This window comes from Mauremys reevesii, linkage group 4, assembly GCF_016161935.1.
Source record: "Mauremys reevesii isolate NIE-2019 linkage group 4, ASM1616193v1, whole genome shotgun sequence".
NCBI lineage: Eukaryota > Metazoa > Chordata > Testudines > Geoemydidae > Mauremys > Mauremys reevesii.
The window spans coordinates 62,619,060-62,643,369 of NC_052626.1; the positions used below are offsets into that span (position 1 = coordinate 62,619,060).

The window sequence follows — 24,310 nt, forward strand, 5'->3', positions numbered from 1 at the left end:
CCATTTCACTGTTAAACAGTACCAGTACTCACTCCTCAGGCCTACAGATAAAAGCAGAACCTCTGGTATGTAATGAAGGAGAATGGAAGTTCCCTAATTAAGCTTCTCTTCTTCCATCTCTTTCTCATTTTTCTTTCATTTTCTGCCACCTTTCAGTGATAAAGTAAATGATCCTTGTCCATTTATATAATATTATAGAGCCTAAAACTTTGGCTCTAAATATTTGTTTGTAATACTTCTGCTGTGAATGCAAAAGAGACAGATTAATTTAGAAGTTAATAGAAGGACAGAAGGAGAAATGAAACTTTTCCTGTTTGACATCAGTTTTTAGTCTTGCAAAATGATGTAATTCCTTGGGGAAGTACACAAATGTATACAAAGGATGCAATTCCTTGCAAGTATTCTTGGCTCCTGTACAAATGACCCTCCTAATTTCCAAACACAGGCTGTCAAAACTGCGCCTATTCATCTGGCACTCTACCAGAGTTCCTCTTCTGGTATCACACACTAGTAGAAGTTCACAAAATTATTCCTGAAGTTGCCATTTCTGTTGCTATATTGTTTGGCTGGGTGCTACACTGCTGAGCCACCACCATCCAAAGCCGTGATACTCGGAAGTCACTGGCTGAAAGCGGTGTCTCCTAAAGAGTCAATTTAGCAGAGATGGGAACCAGTGGACTAGTGGCAGGAGCAACATGAGAATTTAAAAATTGTAAAAGGTGGGGATTGCCGAGGGGAGGAAAACAAAAAAAAATTAAGGGGCTAGAGAAATGAAAAGAGGAGAGCTGGAGAGGAAGTTAGATGGGAAGAATATTAAAGTTAAAAACAGGGAAGAGGGAAAGATGAAATGGACACAGAAGGGAAAAAATGGAAAATAATTTTGACAGCCGGGCTCGTTCTATCTTGTTATCTGTATCAGACACATTATCGTGGTACCTGACTCAACAAATTCTCCATTTCTACCTCTCCATGTCTTATCTATCATCGGAAATTCATGAATGGCTTTTGGCATGTGCATGCAAACCTTATGCATCATATGTTGTTATACTATTGTGATTTCAGGTTCCTTTCCCCTCCTCCTCCACTATTTTTGTCACTGGAAAGGTTCATATTTCATTTCATACATAGGAATTTGATCACCTGGCCTTTCTTTTTGTTGCTTCTATCCACTATAACCCTCTCTTCAATTCTCTCTCTTTCCAATACATGGATATCCTCAGCTTTAGAAATAAAAACATGTCAGGTACCTGAATTGCTGGTTAATGCCTCAGAGTATCTCTCAGGAGACCTAAGCATCTGTAGGTTGAGACTCTAACCCTGAGCACATCACTCTTGAAACTCAATTGGTCCGACTTTTTTTAAAGCATGGCTGTTATAAATCATTTTGAAATATAATGTAATCTACAAAGAAAATGAGAATACATATATTAACATGTAAGTGGGAACAGAGTATAACATAAGACATTTTAATACTGTCAGTATAAGAGCACAGGTCGGTATAAAGTTAAGAGAATTCTAATATGTAGCGTATTGACTCTGATGTTTCTAATGGTTCTGATGTTACTAATGGATATGCAGTAGAAAGCTGCTAATCCAATAAAAAAATTGCCACTTTGTCACCTCTCAGCAAAGACTGAATAGCAGAAACTGTAGAGAAACTTCATAATGATTAGATTTAATTATTTTTGAGTAAATATATTGTAGGAAAAATACTAGTGCATTATGAGGTGTTCCCATAAACCAGTAAACTAAGTTAAAAATAAACGAGCAAAGTACATTTTGTGATTTAATTATTAATGGTCCCAATTGTTTTCATTCACTTACTCTTACTAGATGGCAAAATTCACAGTGAGTCTTGCAGTTACCAATGCAAATTAGTGAGGTAACTCTTCGGCCCAGGCGGTGGCTGAGCACAATCAGGTATTGCTTGGCAAGGACATATGTGCTCAATCTCCAGATCCAGAGCGACAGTGCTACCTTTTGACACTACCAAATGTATATTCAGACTAGTGATGGCCCTGAGCCACAAAGTTCAGATCAGAATATGAGCTTTACCAAAGTTTGTGATATGGTTAGATCTGGGATTTTGGTTTAGATTCCTCATTAATTCATATATAGTGTTAATGAACAAGACTCCCTGCATGAATATGCATTAAAATGCATATTCAGTCATCTTCAGAGATGGAGAGAAGAGCTTCCAGATGTGCGCACTCTGTCCAATCACACACTGGACTGTGGGAATTTTTAGTCTACATTTATTAACCTTAATTTGGGAAGATTATGTACTATATGTATTTTATGACTTTTAAAACCAAACTTTGTATTTTTGGATAATTTAAGCATTATACCCAGATATATAGAAACTCTTAACCTGTGTATTAGATCATTTTAACATTAGCTTTGATAAAAAATATTAAATCAGTTTATTCTGTTTCAGAAATTCATTGACTTTTGAGTGCAGAAGGGATCACTAGTCTGACCTCCTGTATGACACAGGTCAAAGAATTTTACCCAGTAATTCCTCCATCAAGCTCATATTTTATGATTGAGTTATAACATTTTTTAAGAAAGACATCCATTCTTGATTTGAAGATTTCAGGTGATGGATAATCCACCACATCCTTTGGTACATTGGTCTGTATCTGGTACAGCCTCTCTTAGGGACAGATTATAACCTAAACTGGTAGTTAGATTAACTATGATTTATGGGTCTCCTCCCACTCTAACATCTTTGATCCTATGTCATAGAAGCAAATGGTCATTGTCTCAGTTTCAAAGTGACATATTTGGTGACCTAGTGTGATGCAGAGGGAGAACATGGCTGCCTTAAGTATAGGAACAGGGCCGGTGCCACCCATTAGGTGACCTAGGCGGTCGCCTAAGGCACTAACATTTGGGGGGCGGTGACCGCGGCGGCTGGATCTTCGGCCTCCCCGGTCGTCAGCGGTATTTTGGGGGCGGGACCTTACGCCGCCTCTGTCGGGGGCGGCATTTCGAGGGTGGGACCTTCCGCCGCCTAGGGCGGCAAAAAAGCTGGCAGCGCTTCTGTATAGGAATGGGTCTGTTATGTACTTCTTACAGTTTTTATTCCATATTTTACAGACTATAGTCCCAATGCAGTATGAGACACGCATGACTTGTGGGCTAGTCAAAGGACATGCTTATTCAGTTACTGCAGTGGAAGAGGTATGTATGAATTCATTCTTTCCTACAGCTAGGAAGAAGCTGTTGTTTAGGACAGCCAAGCAATATGTCAAACAGGAAGAAAATAAGAGTTATGAGTTTTTGTAAACAAAATAAACATTAAAATTATACAAGTTTTCTTGAAGAGTTAGAAACCCATTGGGATCTTGGCTGGGGGGTGGGGGAAGGGAAGTGTAGATAATGCACAGCAAGTTAAATCAAGGGATATTGGCGCAAAGAGAAGTCAAGTGTGCCAGCAGCCATGCTGCCTGTGCTGGGAGGGCGTCAGATCACTGGAGGGGTAGGAGACCTTTAAGGAATACATAAGTGCTGCAGGAAGTGAGCATGAGTGATTCAACAGGTAGTACATTTCCCTCTGAGCCCATACGAGACTAATTAATTTATTCAACCGTGTTTTCTTTTTCAACAAGACATCATTTAAAGCAGGAAAAATAAAGCTAGTGCGGCTAAGGAACCCCTGGGGACAGGTGGAATGGAAAGGAGCCTGGAGTGACAAGTAGGTGAAAAGCAAACCTAGGAATCTATAGGGTGGGGTTAAAAAAGTCATTCCACTTCAAACACATTGTGCTTGTTCTGTGATTGCATCCTAAGACTAAAATGAGGTATATGCAGTGGCTGTGCTCTAGTACTGGCACCTGTACTTGGAATATGAACGCATCTATTTTTCTGGAGGCTGCACTGAGTGCTTAGCTGGGGGATTACTTTAGGCAAGACAGGATTTTAAGAAAATACGAAATCTACTAGGGAAGGGGAATCTTGATGACAGGGAGAGAGGAAAGAGCATGGCTTAATAGTTCAGCCAAGAGATTCTCCTGCCTATTGAGTTCTGTTGCAGACATAGACAAGACTGGGACCTGGAATGGGAGGTAATCTTCTAATCCACTCATGGGCAACGGGCATCCCAGGGGAGGAGTGACTAAGCCTCCCCAAACAGCCAGGCATGGCCCCGCTCACACTCCGCCCCAAGGCTGCCTTCTGCTTCCCGCTCTTCCCCCATGGCCCCAGCCCAGGCTGCTCCTCTTCCCCGAAGCGGGCTGTGGCTGGGGCTAGGGTGGTCCAGCCAGCGGCCTGGGACTTGGGGCGGCTGGGACCGGTGCTTGGGCTGCCCAGTGCTGGGGCCACCTGCCCAGTGCTCTTGGGCTGGGGGCACTGGGGCGGGGAGGCCAGCAGCCGCAGAGGGGGGCTTGGGGTTCTGGCGAGGGGGAGAGGGGCCTCAGGCTGGGGTGCGGGTGGGGGCTAGCCTCCCCGAATGGGCGGTTCATGTGCTGCCCATGAATGCACTGAATAGCAGGAGGAAAGGGGATCTGAGAGAGGGAGTGTGTGAAAGAAGGAATGAGATGAGATTTCTCACCGAGTTTTGCAAATAGGAGCCTCTATAGCTCTTAAAATAGGACTGGAGTTTGCAACACTCTCCGTCTCTGACCCAATCAGAATAATGACAGTACAGCAGATTGTTGAGTGCTATACGCATGAAATGGAAACTAAAACCTGAAGCGTGTGCGCACTTGCCTACCTGTGGGGGAGTGGTAAGGTGGTGATTGTGGTAAAGTCAATAGCACAAAATAAGAAAAGTGAATCAAACTTGTCTGTGGTATCAGCATTAATGGGAGCAGGAAGAGGGAAACTGACTAGGATGGTTGCAGATATAGTAGCAAAAAAACCTGCCCTTCATGGCTGTAACATGACTAAGAATTAGGAATTTTTTGTGCCAGCTGTTGGCTTTGTACACCGTAGGGCTTACAATAAAGTATTCACAATTTCTTAAATAACTGTGTATTACAAAGTGCAAGAGATTCCTGTTTGTTCTTTTGCAGTTCAGATGAATGGAACTTAATTGACAAAGCAGAGAAAATCCGACTCCAATACAGAATTGCAGAGGATGGGGAGTTCTGGTGAGGATACACTTTCTTCCATCTCAGAAGTTGTGTTTTCCCTGAAGTTCTTCCATGTCTGTGCTTGACTGATTGGGTACACATGAGAGTTCCTAGAGATGCTAAAAAGAACTGTAGCTCCATGAGTTAAGGTTGCACAGACATTCTTGCTACCAGTGCTTTGATGAGCATGTGCAAACTGAGATTTTTCAAAGACTTACAATTTGGCCAAATGTGGGTGTTTTTTTCCAAGGCACACCACTGACCCCAGCATGACAAGCCTTTTCCCCTGCTGCCAAATTTCAAGTTCCAAAATAAAGAGGTGCTTGAGTTTCTAACTAAAAGGATGTCAGATTGTTGTTGTTTTTTTAAACGTAGGCAAAACAATTTTTTCCATAATCTCATTCTTGGAAACAGCTGAACCATTTTTGCCAAAATTTTCCAACTAATTCAGCCTGAGGCATGGAAAACTTCAGCTTGAATGAATATAGTTTGGCAAAGTTATAAGCAACTGAAAACAGGGTCTTATAAATGGGAAGTGACAGGCAACCTTAACAATAGGTGATGCTACCAACTCTGCCCATAATTCAGAGACCACCAAAAAGAGTAAGATCTACTTTTTATGACTTGATTTTTCAGAATAGCTGAGCACCCACAAATCCTACTGAAGTCAATGCAGGCACTGAGCACTTCTGAAAATCAGGACCTTAGGATATGTCTGTGCTTCAGCTGGAAGGTGTGATGCAGCGTAGCGTGTGTTTGGGAGATATGTCAGTGTAGGGCAGGGGTCAGCAACCTATGGCACACATGCCGAAGGCGGCATACAAGCTGATTTTCAGTGGCACTCTCACTGCCTGAGTCCTGGCCACCGGTCCAGGGGGCTCTGCATTTTAATTTAATTTTAAATGAAGCTTCTTAAACATTTTAAAAACCTTATTTACTTTACATACAACAATAGTTTAATTATATATTATAGACTCATAGAAAGAGACCTTCTAAAAACGTTAAAATGTATGACTGGCACCCGAAACCTTAAATTATAGTGAATAAATGAAGACTCGACACACCACTTCTGAAAGGTTGCCGACCCCTGGTATAGGGTATGTCTACTCTGCGGACAGGTGTGATTCCCAGCACGGGTAGCCAGACTCACACCAGCTCAGCTCGAGCTAGTGCACTAAAAATAGCAGTGTGGACATTGCAGCCCCTGAGGGCAAGCCTGCCCAACCTCCTGCCTCTGAGCTCAGGCAGCTAGTCTGAGCCACCACCAGTGCCACAACATCCACACTGCTATTTTGAGCATTCTAGCTTGAGCTGACCTAGCACAAGCCTGGCTACATGCACTGGGAATCACCCCCTCCCCCCAGCTGCTCTGTAGATAGAAACTAAGGAGCAAACCTTCAGCCTAGTACCTTACCTAGCACAGCTATTTGGACACTGGATGGATTTGTGGAGGGAACAAAGGGGAAGGAATCCTCCCCACTAGAACATTAATTGGCTACAGAATCATATTTGGCCACTATTGCTGACTTGATGCTGCAGGTGCCCCTGAATCGTCTCCTTCATTGGGATGTCATGATAGGAAAATCAGAATGGCAAGAGATTCTCTGGCTTCACCACCACCTACACCCTGCATACGGACTGATAGGAACCTTGTGGAGCTGAGCTCTATGCTCCTGTGAGGCTCCCCAAATCTTGCCATCTCTCTCCATTGCGCAGTGGAACCATGTAGGTTCCACTGGCCATGAATAAAAGGGCAGGAATTGCCTCCACACTAAACCTAAATAGGGAAACAATATTTTAGCTGCTTTTCAGCTTTGTTTTTCTATCCAATAAGCACCACAAACCTTTGACATCAAGCAACAATAAATGTTATTTGCGGTGTGCGAGCACAGATTGAGATACCATGTTGTGACATAGTTTGTGACAAAAGGACATTTGGGTCTTCATATTGTAACAGTGCAATGACGACTCTGCATCTTCATGCTGTGACACATCATCATTATATATTTATGCACTGTCAGTTAGCCTCCAAATTTAATCTCCTTATGACTGCAGTGACTCAGGAAACAAAGTTCTGACTACAGAGAAATGTCAGAGTAGCAGTAAATATCAAACAATAAGATCACAGAATGTTTTAATGCTATTTTATAATTAAGATGTGATCAGTCATTTAAATCTGTTTCTGTAGATAAACAAATGATTACCAAGATTTATGTACTGAGCAACATTTCCCTATATGCACCTAGTATGTTCTGGCCTAGAAAACAGTATCTGCTGTCCCCTACAATAATAAACTTAATTTTAGAGGGATTATTCTCTGTACTTCCGGATTATTGGCAGAGTTAAAAGATACTGAAATAATCAGTATAAAATCTCTAGGGCAAACAATATCTCTGTGTCTCCTGCACCTCCTGAAGGCATTCACTCCAAGTCAACCTGGTCATGCCCTTCCAGCAGTGGGACAAGAGGGTGAGGAAATTCAGTTGGATTTTCCATACACATGGCATTTTAGGACACCATAAATCTAATTAGTCTGCCCTTGTCAAACAGTGACCAGGGTGGAACCAGGAAGAAAAAGGACTGCTGAGTTTCTATATTAATAGGAATGACAGAGTGTCTATTATATGGACAATTTCAAAGTGGTGCACAAGGTGGGCACAGAAATTGACGTGATCTTTAATCTTTATTAACTTAATTCCCTACTTGTGGTTTTGTATGATTGAGATTTTGGGGTGGGGAAATTGGTTTTATGAGATCCAGAATCCAAGTTTTCTTATCTGTCCAGCTCTATTCTTTGGATACCTATTATTTTCTCCTTTCCTCCTCCCTTCTTCTCTAGGATGTCATTTGACGATTTCATGAGGTACTTCACAAAGCTGGAGATCTGTAACCTCACACCTGATACTCTGGAGGCTGATAAACTCCAAACTTGGACTGTTTCAGTCAATGAAGGCCGTTGGGTGAGAGGCTGCTCTGGAGGAGGTTGTCGCAATTACCCAGGTGAATAAAATCTCTTCTGGTAGAACCAAACTCCCTTGGCCTATGATTGTGTCAGATTTCACAGGCTATGCAGAATCATGCAGCAGCCTAATCAGCACTTGATGTAGGAAAAAATCCAGATTCTGCAAAAATGGTGTTGATTTGGTAGTTGGCACATTCCTGAGGTAACACCACAGTATGGTGTTAAGGAACACTGTACTCCAGGAAGTACCATTTTATCAAAAGAGATGTAAAACCAAAAGGCCCTAACTATTTGTTGTTGTTCAAATATTCCATAGCACCTGTTGTGAGAGAACAGATATTAACTTCTGTGTGCTTGCCTAATTTCATTGTAGATATTTACATTCTCCCAACTTCAGTTTCCTCAGAAGTTTCAGTGAGGTATATATTCTTCTTCACTTTCTGTCCTCAGTTGTTGTACACATTTGCAATGTTGCTATAAAACAATTGCAGCATTTCACATAGGGGTAGCTGCATTTCAGTGTTGGCTGAAGTTATAGAGATATAACATGCATCCGACAAAGTGGGTATTCACCCATGAAAGCTCATGCTCCAATACGTCTCTTAGTCTATAAGGTGCCACAGGATTCTTTGCTGGTTTTAGAGATATGGTAGGCTTTCTAAGTTAATGGTGGTTTCAGTTTTACAATGTGAAGCTTGTAAATCAGCAAGGGCTTAAGGATGCAAAATTCTCTAAATACTATAAATGCAAGACACTCTTATTTGCCTTGCAGATTGTTTGTTGGGAAGGGATGGATGTTCTGGAATAGGGCAGTGCCAATCTGATAAAATCCTATCTTCACTAGAATGTGAAATGAGCCATTAAATCAATTATTTTCTGAACCAGCAAAGGTAGCAACAGGGAGTAGAATGGATACTTTGGCTTATCTGACAAAAGTTCCTCTTTGCATGAAAATGGAGAAAAAACAGAAAAAGTACACCAGATTCTTCTTTTGTTAGCTCATCTTACTGCAAGTCTAGGCTTCCCAACCACAAGTTAAGCAAGACACATATTGGAGAGGTGAGGAGTCTTATCAATTAGGTTTTGGCATTCCAAAAAAAAATGTCTAATGTAAAGCCATAATGTACTAAGATAAATAAGACTTGATGACTGGGGTGTCTGTAATACTTCTTACTGGAAACAGGGGTCTTCTTTCAAGCAGGTTGGGAAACCCTGCTGTATGGAATACAGTAGAATGGCTACTGCACAAGGTAAACCAAACTGTGCACCATCAGTAACAGCACTAACATCTGTGACTATATAAAATATGAATATAGCCCCATAAAGGAGTCACATGGTGAAGAGTCACTTGTTGTACAGGCCAGCTCCCATCTTTGGTTGCAGAAATCAACTTCTGCACAAGGAATGTGTAAAAAAGGAGATTAATTCAGTTTTTGACCTGTCTACCAAGAACTGCAAACCAAGAGTGAATATAGGAGATAAATAGAAGATAAAACAGAAGTGAGTATCATCTTAAAGGACTGAAGTTATATATTAATTTTGGAGGGGGTGGGGCGGTGTCTGGGGTTTTGCAGATACATTTTGGACCAATCCTCAGTATCGCTTGGAGCTCCTGGAGGAGGACGATGATCCTGAAGATAATGAGGTTGTCTGCAGCTTCCTGGTTGCACTGATGCAGAAAAACAGGAGAAAAGAGCGCAAACTCGGAGCCAACCTCCTCACTATTGGCTTTGCCATTTATGAGGTACCAGTACTACCCAGATGCTGTTCGTTGCACCAGTGCCACATAGTTCAGCTGATCCCAAATTGCAGCCCAACAGTACAAATCCTCCATGGACAGTAGCTAATTTTATAATGTAGCCTAGTTTACATGAACTGTAGATTTTTCCTTTAAACACAAAGATTTTCAAGGGTTCCAGCAAGAAGTTGATTTCCACTACTTTAAAAAAATTATCCCTGTGGAAAGCATGCGTATCCTATCTTATCCTATCAGAAAAGATGCAAGAAAACAGGAATAAAGTATTCTCTAATATTTACTAGTAGGTCTGTTATGGCAGGCCTTTCATGGTAAAGACTGGTCTAAAACCAAACCAGAAATTGTAGCAGTAATGCCTATCAGTAAATGGGACTAAGCAGTTTCATAATAGTACTGAAAGAATGAGGAGTAGCAGCTTTTACTGTTCAGTGGCTGGAGAGAGAATGTGGTACCTGAAAGAAACTCCTCTAGAGTGGATGGAACTAAGAGTAGGGAAATTCAGGTCTCTGTATTCATTTAGTCCATATTAATGTACAGATAAGGATTTGCCCTGTGTCACGTTATCTAGAAAGATCCCTTTCCAATCCCTATTCCCAACTTCCCCACATTGCTCCTCAGTAGCATTCCAAACTTCTCTTTGGTCAGGGGATTTTCGCCTATCAGAATCAAATACTGCATTGCTATTGGCAGTACACTGTAATGGTGATGAGAATCACTGAAAGGATGAGGTGAGATAGATAGAAGTACATGACCTTATTTTTTATGTAAAGGAGTGAGGTTGGTTAGAATGTTTATGTGATTTGAGGAATTTATAATTTGATTGCAGAGCACCTAGAAACTAGAACAAACACTTTTTGTGTTCTTATAAAGCTAGATAAAATAAATAAGTGCATTCCCCCTGCATCCCTAACAGTGTCCCTGCTTTGTTTCTCTCTAAGGTTCCGAAAGAGGTATGAGCTGAATGGAAGAGGAATTGACATCTTGGTGTAAAGTTCTCAGATAACATAACTTTTATGCCAGTCGGAGTAAGCCGGCTGGGCTTGTTTTCAGTGTTTTAGCACAAGTGACAGTCTTACCCTTTGAGTATCAATTAGGTACATTGTGAGTTCACATCTTCTCTTCTTATTTCTCATTTTATATTCTTTCCTTTCCTTTTCCCTTTCCTCAATATTCATCTATTACGTATGGATCCCATTCATGTCTGGTACCATGGACCACAGCTAGCAATGATAGCCATCATCTGGCTAGTGTGTTCCATGCAGCTAAACCCTATAAAACCTGCAGACTGCATTCTTTACCTCCTAAAGATATGCCATGTTCCTGTGTATTCTGCAGCATGGAGCTTGCTATAGAGTTGCAGAATTCACTCTTTGCTGCAGAATTATCTTCTGGAATCTAGGGCTATGTCTACATTACAGACCTTACAGCAGCACAGCTGTACGGCTGCAGCTGCACCACTGTAAGGTCTCCTGTGTAGCCGCTTTATCCCATCACAAGAGAACTCTCCCCCCGGCTTAATTAAACCACCCCCACAGACACACTCCTGCAGACATAGAATCATAGACTATCAAGGTTGGAAGGGACCTCGGGAGGTCATCTAGTTCCACCCCCTGCCCAAAGCAGGACCAATCCCCAGACAGACCATTGTTACAGTGCCCACAACCCTGGAGGGAGACTCTTTGCAAGCAGACATAGAGCTGTCCACACCAGCGCTTTTGTCAGGGAAAATTATGTCAGTTGAGGTGTGTTTTTTTCACACCCCTGACTGACAAAAGTTTTGCCGACAAAAGTGCTAGTGTAGCCAAAGCCTTAGCTTTCATTAAAAAAACAAAACAAAAAAAACACAGTATGTTCCCAGCCATTACATTTGCAAATAAACCTGAGCCTTCAGATAGCCAGGAACAATAGCACCATGGGAGGTGTGAACTGCTGATTATTGTACAGCTGATCATTTCAGCAGAAAAGAACTAGCAAATGTGCTTAGCTCAGAATCCCAAACCATCTCTCAATCTCTTCCCAAAAGCCTTACTGTCCCTAACAAGCTGCCAAAACCTCCACCTTTCCCCCATCCGTTATGATGCAGTTATGCCTTGCCAATAACAAAAAATCTGTAGCACACTGAAAACTGAGAATCTACATAGAGAAAGGTAAACTGGATGTAAAATCAGAATATTTAATATGAGCATACTGTACTTATAGAGTCAGACTTTAAGGCCAGAAAGAACCATCATCTAGTCTGACCTCCTGCACACTGCAGGCCACAGAACCTCATCAACCCACTCCTGTAATAGATCCCTAACCTCAAGCTCGGTTACTGAAGTCCTCAAATCATGTTTTAAAGACTTCATATTACAATATTACAAATCTCTCTATATATATAGTTCTCTTGTTAACTGGGCTGTTAAACCTTGCCTCCTCCATTCTAAATCCCATCATGTTTTCTTATTTTGCCATCCTGACACTTGCTGATGAGGGAAGAGTCATTCAGCAGTAGGCTGTTCGGCTCAAAGTACAGGCTGTATTAGCCTGCAACCTTGCAGGGATACTGGAAGTAACAGCGTATTGTTACACTGCCCCCAACCCTGGAGGGAGTCTCTTAGCAAGCAGCATTAATAAAGAGAAACCGATCTTTCACTTGGAGACCGAAAACAGCAGGGGACAATCACTGACCCTGTAAAACAGCCAGACTCTTTTGGATCTGATCTCTTTATCAGCACAATAGTGTTGCAAAATTAAGCTAGTTGTGGGTAGAATTTAGCAAGAGTTATTGGAAATTGAATTCTCAAAAATGATTTGAGAATTCTCTTTTCATTCAAATTAGATTTTAAATTGAATTTAGTGCTGGTAAAAGACTCCCAGCTGACAGCCCTGGACAATGAAATCTTCAGTTTATCCAGAGAACATACGTGGCAATGCACCAATGACCCTTATCAACGTTCTTCAACCCTTTCTGGAGGGACAATCCGTAGAGGTTAAGCGGGTAGTTTATTCTCCAGGCTTATTCCATCCTGGCCTCTGTGCTGATAATTCCAAGGAGTTAACAGTAACTTGTGACTGTGGCTTCTGTGATGTGGATACCATCATCTTAGCAACACAAATGAGACCACCAGCTCATTTCAGGTAGGCCATACAGCAGCCATCAAATGCTAACAACTTCCAGTTAGAGAGGACCTAGTTGGTGACTTAAGATTAAAACTGTCTATATGTATTACCAGCCTCCTGAGCCATCAAGCCTCCTGTACCTTGTATTTCAAAGAAAAGTTTTAATTTCACAGGCATTTTCTGCCAAGGTGATGTGTTGTATGTGTTGGATCAGCCTGTGAGCTATGTAAGATCTTGCTGAAGATGGGACGTTTTATTCTTTTGTTTATAGATGCATGGTAACAAGCAGCACTTACAAAAGGATTTTTTCCTTTACAATGCCTCCAAAGCTAGAAGTAAGTCATATATAAACATGCGTGAAATCTCTGAACGCTTCCGGCTGCCTCCCAACGAGTATGTCATCATCCCATCGACATATGAACCTCACCAGGAGGGAGAGTTCATCCTGAGGGTCTTCTCAGAAAAAAGAAGTCTTTCAGAGTAAGTTCAAGGGCCAGTTATTTGACTCTAAAGAAGAGGATGAACCACACGGCCCCCCTATTCCCCCACAAACACACACACTCCCTTACACACACACCCACCCCTTCTCTATTTAGGTTTCTAGGTCTTTTATGAAAAAGAAGCAGTTTCTTATACCTTGGAAGAAGGATAGTTTCTGCCTGCCTGCATTTGTGAGCTGGATCTAACTTTGGTCATCAGGGAAACATCATGGAATTAAGCAATTATTTCTTTTCTATCGTTCATCCCTCACTTCCCAGATAGGTTACACTCCCTGGGTGGTCCTGTCTTCCTCCAAAGATGAGTAAACTTGGTAACTGGTTTCACTTTGCTCAGAGCTAATTAGCTTGTTTTGTTTTCCCAAGCTGACAAAACTCACTGGCAGATTTAGCAGGATGCATGCCAAGCAGTGGCACACTCTCATAGACAGTATTTGGGTACACAGCTCAGTTTGTTAACAGAGATCTGTGTCTAGGCTTTGTCACTATAGAAGGAGAAGCCAATTTGAATCATAACTCAGGTTCTCTTTTGAAAGTTCAAGTGGCTCTCTCCAAACCAGCTACAGAAACAGTGTAGGAGGATGGCCCTTTTCTTTCTTTTTTTTTTCCCCCAAAACAATTTTTCCTCTTTCTAGGGAAGTTGAAAACAAGATAGAAGCAGAACGTCCTTCCGTGAGTATATTTTGCTTTCAGTTTATTACATGCAATGTCTTACTGTCTGATGTCATACAAACAGTATACTGGATCATTACCCCGGTTCCTTCTGTGTGTGAAAGTAGGAAAGAGTGTCACATCTAAGAAAATAAGTAACAAGAGGCCAAGGGCAGGCATCTCATGCGCCCATTAACTCTAATTGAGCAGCTATCATTTAGCTCAACAGTCCACCTGTGGAACTCATTGCCACAGGACGCTGTGAAGGCCAAAAAGTACAACTGGGTTCAAAAAAGAAGTAGATAAGTTCATGGAGGATAGATCCAACACTGGCTATTAGCTAAGATAGTCAGGGACATAACACCATGCTTGGATGCCTGTAAACCTCTGGCTGCCAGAAGCTGGGACTGGACAACAGAGCATGGATCACTCAATAACTGCTCTGTTTTTGTTCGTTCCCTATGAAGCATCTGACACTGGTGGGTGTCAGAGACAGGCTACTGGGTTAGATGGACCATTGGTCTGACCTAGTATAGCCATTCTTATGTTTTATGTATGGTGGCCTTATGATATGGACAGACCACATCATATGACATAAGACTTCATACCAGACCTGAAACCTACTTTCAGTAATGGAAGGCTAGTGCTTTAGGCACTAACCAGCCCCGGAAATTTTGCCGTTACATCTGTCCTCACCAACTTCATTTTGCAGTGTGACTGAATGTACAATAAAGGCCTTGCAGAAAACCTCTTCATCTGTGAATTGAGAATGCTAGTTTACTGTAGAAAGTCTAGATTGTGCTGTAGGGTATTTAGTGTGAACGTGACTTCTCATCTGATAAAGTCAGAACAATATTTCTTTGTGGCTCCTTTTGAATAGGTGTGTGATGATAAGTACCAGTATTCTGCAAACATCTCCAAACGGTAGCAGTTATTTTAATGAATCTCAATTACACCTACAAACTGTTAACTCTTTTATTTGGGCTAGCTGCAACCTGTTCAGAACGGGGAAGACAAGGACTGATATAATAAAATGGAAGGAATTATGGGTACTCAGTTCAACTCAGGCAGAACATAATTTAATTGACCCTTGCCCACCACTATGTCGCCCTTTCATTTTGTTAAATGAACATTTTCAAGACTGGTAGGCTTAAAACAGACCCACCATCTTGATACTGGAGCGTGGACATGGGTGTATCAATCTCCAGTACCCTGCTTACTGTAAAGAGTGGAACACTTAGAGATGAGGTGGAGGTTTCTCATTTCGGGCAGCGCAGTGGATGAGATGAACCCACTGATCAGATCTGGTATGGTAATTCCTACCTTCCTATATTTGACTCCATGGAGCTCAGATGTGAAAGATGTTTGAATGTAGCTAAATGGCAAAAATAAACAGAAAGCAAGAATGACATTGCACAGTGTAACTTTATACAATTTGTATAAATCTACAACTATGTTTACTAAATGTTGCTTTTTTTTTTTGGTTCAGAAAAAGAAAAAAGGCAAGGTGGGTCTCTGCTTCAATAGACCTGAAAAGTGCTGGGCTTGAGTAGGGTAACGAGCACGCAGCTGTATTAAAGTGGTGCTGCTGTAAACAGTACTGTTGTTAAATGCCTGATGATATCACAGAAGCTTGAGTTTTTTGCCAATGTCAGAGTGTGTTATCTGCATATGAGAACTTGATTGGTGTTAGAGTTAGTTTTCTGCAGCTTTCTGCAATTACACTCTACCATAGGCAGTGATGGCTTTGTCTTCCTACTGTATATAGCTAATAAGAGCTTTGCAGGATAGTGTACTCAGCTCACACAGAGAAGCTGGCACCTCTGAAGCTTTCCATCCCGATAGGCCTGCTCCAGATGCTGATCACCCAGGACTCCCATTGTTTTCAGTGGCAGCTGAAGGTGTCTGGTAGCTCATGGAATTGGGTCTTGTTTCTGACCTGTTACCCCACCACGCCACGAACCTTCTCCTTCACTCCCAGCTCCAGAGCCTTCTCCACCCTATCTCCCTTTCCAGCACAACACAACCCTGCTCCAGACAAATGTCCTAGTATCCACTTTCTACTGTCAAATGCAGCCACTCTTCCTGCCACAAATTACTGCTCCCCAAACTCCCGCCAGCTGTCTAACCCAGCTGCCACCCCCCTTCTCTAGTAAGCTATGGGTTTCTCCCACCTATCCCTTACAACACACTTAGCTACAAAGTATCCTCTACCTTGAAATTAGGTAGGGGTGTGAGGATTATGCCATTTTTCCATTAAGAGGATGCAAAAATAAACCCCATTTAAACAAGTTATAAGGATTAATTCGGTAAACTCCTGTTTGGACTGTTATTTGCGAATTACCATTTACATCCTAGACCATAAAACATCCAAAATCAGGTGAGCACATAAAATATATATGGCATGTCTTGCAAGGGCAGAGCAATCTTTTCTGTCTTTGAAAACATTAAAGAAAAGTAAAGAAAGCAATTGCACTCTGCGCCTGAATGCCTCACAAGTCAGTACTGGGAAGGGATCAAACACATGCACTGTACAAAGTTAAAATGTTTCTGTACTAACAACTCAGCTCATTTTCTGCATGGGCATTATTGTAGTGCAGGTGGCCTTTATTGCTATTGCAGTGCTGCCACCCTTTCTGTGTGAGGGCTATTAAAGTTAGGGTGACCAGACAGCAAGTGTGAAAAATCAGGACGGGGGAGATGGGGGCCGGGGAGGTAATAGGAGCCTATATAAGACAAAGCCCCAATTATCAGGACTGTCCTTATAAAATAGGGACATCTGGTCACACTAATTAAAAGTACAACAAAGAACCTGGCTGGCCTCTTTTTTGCTCCTAAAACCGGGGAGTGTTTACTGCATAAATGGCTTTCCTGTACAAGGAGAACTAATACCTATTTTTGCACAAGGAGTATTAACAGCATGAGTGTCACTTTTTAGCATGATAAGAACAGTAACTTCAGAGCCATCTTTGGTGCAGTCTCAGCTGTTACCACACTTGGTGCCCTTTCTGGGATGGGAGCTGTTGCAGCATGAGCATGGCCACAGAATGGATTTTCTCAAACACTTTGCCCTCCTCTATTATGTAACTTCCACTCCTCTTCTCTTCCCTTTGCCCTCTTCCTCGTCTCTCTAGCCAATCATCTTTGTTTCTGACAGAGCAAACAGCAATAAGGAGTTGAAAGTTGATGAAGCATCTGACAAGGAGAAGAAAAAAATGAGCAGAGATGAGAAAAAGAAAAGCGATAAGGTTTCTGTACCAGTTGGCATGAAGAAAATGGAGCTTGGTCTGGCTAGCATGGGGAAGTGGCTGGGTGGGGGCAAGGAAACTGAGAATTATGAGATGAGGAAAGCCCTTTTAAAGCTTATAACTATTTATCCAGACATAATTTTGTCTGATTTAGAAATTTCAGAGTGAAAAGGTGGGTGAGGTAATATCCTTTGTTGGACCTTCTGCTGTGAGAGACAGTTAGGTAAATAAAATCACGTACCTCATCCACCTGGTCTCTCTAATATCCTGGGCCTAGCACAGCTACAACTACACTGCATTAGAACTTTCAGTCAGGTAGGTGGATATATTGAATTTGAGAGGGAAGAGATCGTCCCTTCAATGATTTTATGCCTATGTTGGAGAGAGTGATTAGTTTCATAGGAAACATTGATCTTTTGTGATGATCTAAACTGGGGTAGTCAACTATTTTTTTATCAAGGTCTAAATTTCTTGGTCAAGGTATAGTCAAGGTCCAGACTCCAGAGAAACATTTTTCACACTGCAATAACAATAATAATGATAATAAATAAATAAAAAGATGTCATGGTCCATTCAAAAGTGTCTGGTGGTCTGGATTTGGCCCACAGTTTGTCTATTGACTATCCTGATCTAAACTGTGCAAGATGACACCTTTACAATTAGAAAAGTAATTAAATCAATTGCTGATCAATCTCCCTGTAACAGCACCTGTTGTACAGGCAGTGCGTAGCAAATCAACTCGTGTAGACTTCAAGAGGCTCCTGTTGATTATCACAGCCTGTTTACAGTACAATTTCTACTGTGATTGTGTCAGCATTGTATTTTATAATGCAGTAGTGCTCTAACACCATTATAAATTGTGCAGAGGGCATCAAATTGTGTTATAATCATGGTACAGCCCTGTAAAGACCTGACCTTTCTCCAGTATGATTTATATGTAGTTGGTGCTAGCACAGTCTGAACAGAATTGCTGCTAGCAAGGTCTGAGTATAGTTTTCCTGCCCCCTGTGTTCAAAGGATTGTTTTCCTGAAAAGTGTGCTAGCCAAACTGTTCTCTAGCATCCCTCTAAGTAGCCTGTACCCTTGATTCTCTTGCATGGTTACATAATATTTTAAAATCCTCTTCACAATGGTCACAAAAACACATGCTAGATGCTGCTACTAATAACCATATTTAAAAAGTTGTTGCAAGGAGAACGTCAATCGTAGGCTCTAGGTCCTGTCTATGCTGTAGCAATTACTATGATGGTGGGGACCCAATTACAATACAGTTGTTTTCTGACATATATGAAGTTAGAAGTGAAAACACTGTTTTAAACTGTATCTCCGAATCATCCTACAGCCTTGGACTTGACAGGGTTCCAGTACAGTTCAGGAACATAATACAACACACTTTGGTTCTAGCTATACCGCAGGACTGCACTGTCTGTTAGCTAGGTTGGGGGGTTACCAAGTTGCAATCAGGTCACCCACACCTGCAGTTTTTACAGCATGATTGGGTTCTACATTGGGCTGTTTCTAAAAATAACTCCAGTATAAATATTTATTTAAAAGTTCAAAGAAATGTTAAAATAAAATCTATATTTTATTTTCCTCTGACTTATTTTTCCCCTTTCCAGCCCTAATGTATTAGTAGGATTTTGTGTACTGAAAAAGTAAATCCCACCCAGGCTGTCCTGGGGACAGGTGGGAAAAGATTGAGTAGAACCAGTTATACATGTATTTCCTTTTCCTTTCTCTGGCTGTTAGAGAAAGAAACCTTGGAGAATTCAGAGTTTACCCCTGGAGAATTACTCCAATTTCAGTCTCCATAAAGCATTAGAGACGCACCTAAGCAACAATGCTCAGGCACTGAACCAAAGTCGGGGTTGGTCAGAGTCAGGGTTTTTGTTTCTCTGCATGGAAAATGGGGCTGTTTTGCTGTGGGATTTTCAGGGAATGCCTGTGGCTGAAAGGTAGCCATATGCTATCTTTCTTTCATTTTTAACGACCACAAGGAAACTCGCATTTTAATATGTAATTAGCATTACTCAGCAGTAAGCAAAATTATATCTAAAATGTGGAGCTTCCTTTTTAATAAATACGGGAGTAATTTTCCCTTAGTAATACTCAGACTTGTTTGCATGAGCAAGAAAAAGAGGTAGGCCGTCAAATAGAGAGGCTGCCTTATGGGCTATTCTGCCTTGGGGGGAAAGGCTGCTGCAGGCAATCCACAATCTATGCATCTGAACCATCGCTGCAATTCCTCTAGTCAGTAGATAGGGGCATTGTCATTACCAGAACTTGTCAAAGTAAAGTGCACTTGAGCCAAGAGCAGATCTCCCCACAACATGCATGCTCCATGCCTGCCAATGGATCGGGGGAGGCGGGAGAGGGAGGAGTGTGGGCAGCAGGCTTCAGCAGATGTTACTGAGCATGCTCAGTCCCTGGGAGCATGCTCAGTACAATCCATGCAGCAAATGTGGGGGAAGCATGCGTGTTGCCTCTGCTCCAGATAGCTCCTTTATAGGAAATTAAATCAAATATTTGAAGATAAACAGCAAGGAGTGAGAGTAATTGTTTAAAGAGATAAACAAGAGCAATGGGATAAAGTTAAGCAAGTAAACCTACATGATGGTTATTAAGAAACATTTTTAAATATTTTGAAATCTACTAGTCATTAGAAACATTTCTAACAGCCCTCTTAAACTGTGGAATAGTCTCCTGAGAGGAAGGCCTGTCACTTGACACGCTTCAAACTAGACTGGATAAACTACTACAAAATGTGCTGTAGAAACAAACTACTCCTGGTGAATGGATTGAATGGCTGGTAGATATTTTTTTTTTTTAATCTGCAACGTACGTGATATTAGCACAACTTTCTTCAGAAGGCCTTACAGAAAAGTGGTACATCGAGTCAGCTCTGCAAAGGCTACCAGGAAAACGTAACAAGCCCTATAACAGTTCCTGGCTGTAGCATTCTGCTCTCCAGAGCAGTTCCCAAAGGAATGATCCTGAAATAGGAAAAGTTCTACTCTGTTGGGGAGGGAAAAGGGAGTTGAAATGTTATTCCAAATTCATTAAGGATTTTCAGACAGTCACAAGTGAGTGATTGATCCAGCCCTGGAGATCCCCTTCTGTCTCCCAAAGGCCCTCACACCAGCCCATCAACATTTATATTTGTGTCTTTGCAGCCCACTCCAACAAATGCTGACAAAGATAGTGAAGAAGAGAAGCAGTTCAGGAATATATTCCAGCAGATTGCCGGAGATGTGAGTACACAGTCCAAGTCTCTACCTTTCACAACAGACTAACTTTGAGAGCAGTTAAATCAACAGCCATTCCAAAGAGGATGGAGCTCGGCTGTTCTCAGTGGTGGCAGATGACAGAACATGGGGCAATGGTCTCAAGTTGCAGTGAGGGAGGTCTAGATTGGATATTAGGAAACACTATTTCACTAGGAGGATGGTGAAGCACTGGAATGGGTTACCTAGGGAGGTGGTGGAATCTCCATCCTTAGAGGTTTTTAAGGCCCGGCTTGACAAAGCCCTGACTGGGATGATTTAGTTGTAGATTGGTCCTGCTTTGAGCAGGGGGGTGGACTAGATGACCTCCGGAAGTCTCTTCCAACCCTGATATTCTATGATTCTATGCAGATTTGAAACACACTTGAAACTCTCTCTGGTCTCGTGCACGGCCTCAAGCCAAGCACAGTACAGTAATACACTGAAGCCCTGAGGCCTAAATTTAGTTTTGGAACCATATCTTGTCAGTGTTTAGTCTTTGTGCCAAATAAGAGGGAGCTTTTATTTAAAGCTGGCTTTGTGCTTCATTGCTAGTATGTGGAGTTTCTTGACCAGCTACACTTAACATGTATAAACAGGCTAAAAATAAAATATTCCTCGGTGGGTGCTTAATTGTGGAAATTAAAAATGGAAACGACCAACAACTGCAGTGCTTGGTAGCCTGGTAATAGGATAGAAAACCTTTTACCTTTAGCTCAGGTGTGACCCAATGTGTCCTTGACATGAATTTACTGGCTGTTCATCTAATGACTGTTCAATAGCCTGTATGAAATGAGTTGTTGGTTCCCAGAGGACAGGGGACCACTTAATTAGCACTGTTTGTCACCTGATTCCATGTCTCAGCATTGAGGTGACAGTTTGAATGGGCACAGAATAAATTGCACCCTCTTTCACCCCTATAGTCAGGTCTCTCCAGAGCGGGCTTTGGAAAGAAACTTTCACTGCCACTTCTGATTCTGTATCTGTTCTGTAGCTAGATAATCAGTCTCTGTACAGAACCAGAAAGAAACAGACTTTAAAAGTTCAGAAAAATTAAATTATATATTCTGCTTCACAGAAAAATAACATTGGGAAGCCAGAAGTTCTAGAACTTGCAGGGGAAGCTGTTTGTGGCCTGAGTAATTTTAAATAATTTTTTTTTCCACGAGAAGTTTCACACTTATTCCTCTAGTACTGTTTTTTAAACAGTTAAAGAATGACAAGCAGGAATGTAGGAGCGAAAGAAGGAGAGTTAGAGATAAGACAAAAAACAAAAGAGAGAATACCTACATTTGTGTACATGCACACACACATACCCACAACCTATCCCAGCATTAAGGCATGTCCCCTGGGTTTTACAAGGTTTGAACTCAGTATGGCTCAAGGATAGAGTGTTTCTAGATCATTAAAATGACCCCATCTAAAGTAGCTGGCAAAGCATCCTTCCAGCAAACCACATTTAAATAGTTCTTGTTGGAAGGATGTCAGCAGTTTCCCTGGGCAATGTACAGAGTGCTAATGGCCCTGATGGTTCTTTCGTGCACTGATTTACACCAATGTAACTTCACTGACTTCCATGGAGTTACTTCTGATTTTAGACTTGTAAAAGTAAAAAGACAATCAGGCGTGATGAGTTGTTTTCCTCTTAGTTTAACTCTCCATGAATAGCTCAGATCCTTAGAGGACACTAAGGAACATGCTGCACAACTTGGGCAATCCCCTGATCTTGGGCCAGCTGTGGGGCTGATCCAGTCCCCTACTTAAGATCGAAATGCTTTAACTTGGATCCCCAGAGTGCAAGCAAGCCTTGATAGCTGTGCTCTCATGCCTTTCTGCTCCATACTGAATGTTATAATTTGTGGCATTCTCCGCACCTTTCTGTCCAGGACATGGAGATCAGTGCTGACGAACTCAGAAGTGTTCTGAATAACGTTCTAAAAAAACGTGAGTTTGAGCTTTTCTCTACCTCCTCATCAGTCTTTGAATATTATTGAGCAAGGAACTCTCTAGTTGTGACATTGCCTGGAGTGTCATCTTCACACTGTTGCCCTCTTGATGTCAGTTATGGCTTAAGGTTTAAGAACGTCCTACTATCACTGTAGCTGGAGTCCCAGCTGGGAATCCCACAGGCTGAACTTGCTCACAGCAGTGTCCTTTCCATTTAGTCTAGGACTGAGTTCTCCCATCACTGCTGTGTTCATTCAAGGACTAAAGAAAGTGAGATTCACTGTGTGGGGTAATCTAGCCTATGTGAGGTGAAGAAAGTTCAGCCAGGATTGGGAATAGTAATAGCCCTGAGTACCAATCAGTTTCTCTGTCGCACATTTTTTTTGAAGGTGCCAGAGGTAGATTTAGGGTTTGTACTTTGAATGGAGTCACATCAGACAGGAGGAGATACTTGCTGACTTGTACAGTTTCTTCATTTGGGATTATTTTTTTCAGACAAAGACCTGAAGACAGAAGGGTTTGCGCTGGAGTCCTGCCGCAGCATGATTGCCTTAATGGACGTATCCTTCTCAAATCATAGATGATTATTTGATATACGAGGTTTCTTGCACAACTTGCTGCAGAACACCTGAAATACAGCTTTGTAAATTAGGGAATATAACCGTGCCTTTGTGGGTCACAACTGAGAATACCAAATTCAGGAGAAACTGCTGCAGAAATAGGGCAGATACACTCCCAAACTGGTGATTATTCTCCCTTAAGATATACCAGACCAGCAACAAAAGTAAACTTCTTTTTCACCACACTGGCTAACAAGAAGTCAGAAAAGCAGTTTCCTTAGGCATTCCAGGCCTTATAATCGCCACCGAAAACACTAGACTTAAAGATGAGTGGTTCTTTAAAACCAATTTAATGAAATAAAAGGGTTTTTCTGATCCCAAAGAACCAGCCACATACCCAGGTCAATATATAACTCATATCTGACCCCAAAATCATGCTGTTGCCAATCCTTTAGTATCTAAAGATTAAAGGTTTATTTATGAGAAAGAAAGAAAGAAAGGTGAGTTAAAATTGGTTAAAGGAATCAAATACATACAATAATTGCAAAGTTCTTGGTTCAGGCTTGTAGCAGTGATGGAATAAACTTCTGGCTTAAGTCATGTCTCTGGTTGCTTCCAACTCATTGGAAGGTCCCCAGTCCCTTGGTTAGAATGCTCCCATCAGTATAAGTCCAGAGGCTTGAGCAGGAAAGAGGCAAAAATGGAGAGGTTTCCAGTGCTTTTTATAGCTTCTGCCATGTGGATGGAAATTCATTGTTTCAAACAAAGCCCTCAGCACAGTTGGTGAAAAATTACAGGTATCAAGATGGAGTTTGGAGTCACATGGGCAAATCACATGTCCCTGCATAATTTCACTTATTCATAGCAGGAAAGTCCATTATCTGTAGATAGGCATCTCCCATGGTCCATTGTGAGTTAAGTGTTCCTTGAGGAGCCACTTAATTTAAATATTCCCTTCAACGTGTACAGGCTAAATACCTTGTGGGCGTTACCCCAGGAGCAAACATATTTGAAATACAGGTATAGAGCCAATGCTCATAACTTCAAATACAAAAATGATACATGCACACAAATAGCATAATTATATTCAGCAAATCATAACCTTTCCATAGACACCTTACTTGACAACCTTTGTAGATTTGTTGCAATTATATAATAGTGGTAGCAACAATGATCTACATGGTCATATTTTATCAGATAATGTGCCAGGGAAGCAGAACAATATTTTGTATTCTGTACATTCCTA

The 24,310-nt window shown here is 41.6% G+C and overlaps 1 protein-coding gene across 5 annotated transcripts in view; it reads left to right on the plus strand.

Annotated features, from left to right (window-relative positions):
* CAPN3 (calpain 3) overlaps nucleotides 1-24,310 on the plus strand; it is a 69,387-nt gene that overhangs the window by 23,707 nt on the left and 21,370 nt on the right. For 2 of the 5 annotated variants that reach the window (XM_039535549.1, XM_039535551.1), the window contains 13 exons: nucleotides 3,103-3,186; nucleotides 3,615-3,700; nucleotides 5,019-5,096; nucleotides 7,918-8,078; nucleotides 9,615-9,784; nucleotides 10,735-10,746; nucleotides 13,170-13,378; nucleotides 14,031-14,067; nucleotides 15,536-15,553; nucleotides 17,181-17,294; nucleotides 20,468-20,545; nucleotides 22,444-22,501; nucleotides 23,000-23,064. In XM_039535549.1, coding sequence (XP_039391483.1) covers nucleotides 3,103-3,186; nucleotides 3,615-3,700; nucleotides 5,019-5,096; nucleotides 7,918-8,078; nucleotides 9,615-9,784; nucleotides 10,735-10,746; nucleotides 13,170-13,378; nucleotides 14,031-14,067; nucleotides 15,536-15,553; nucleotides 17,181-17,294; nucleotides 20,468-20,545; nucleotides 22,444-22,501; nucleotides 23,000-23,064 — 1,170 coding nt within the window. Of the gene's footprint in view, nucleotides 1-3,102; nucleotides 3,187-3,614; nucleotides 3,701-5,018; nucleotides 5,097-7,917; nucleotides 8,079-9,614; nucleotides 9,785-10,734; nucleotides 10,747-11,565; nucleotides 12,917-13,169; nucleotides 13,379-14,030; nucleotides 14,068-15,535; nucleotides 15,554-17,180; nucleotides 17,295-17,853; nucleotides 20,378-20,467; nucleotides 20,546-22,443; nucleotides 22,502-22,999; nucleotides 23,065-24,310 lie in introns of those variants that run through there. The other 3 variants (XM_039535550.1, XM_039535552.1, XM_039535553.1) reach the window with 3 other exon arrangements.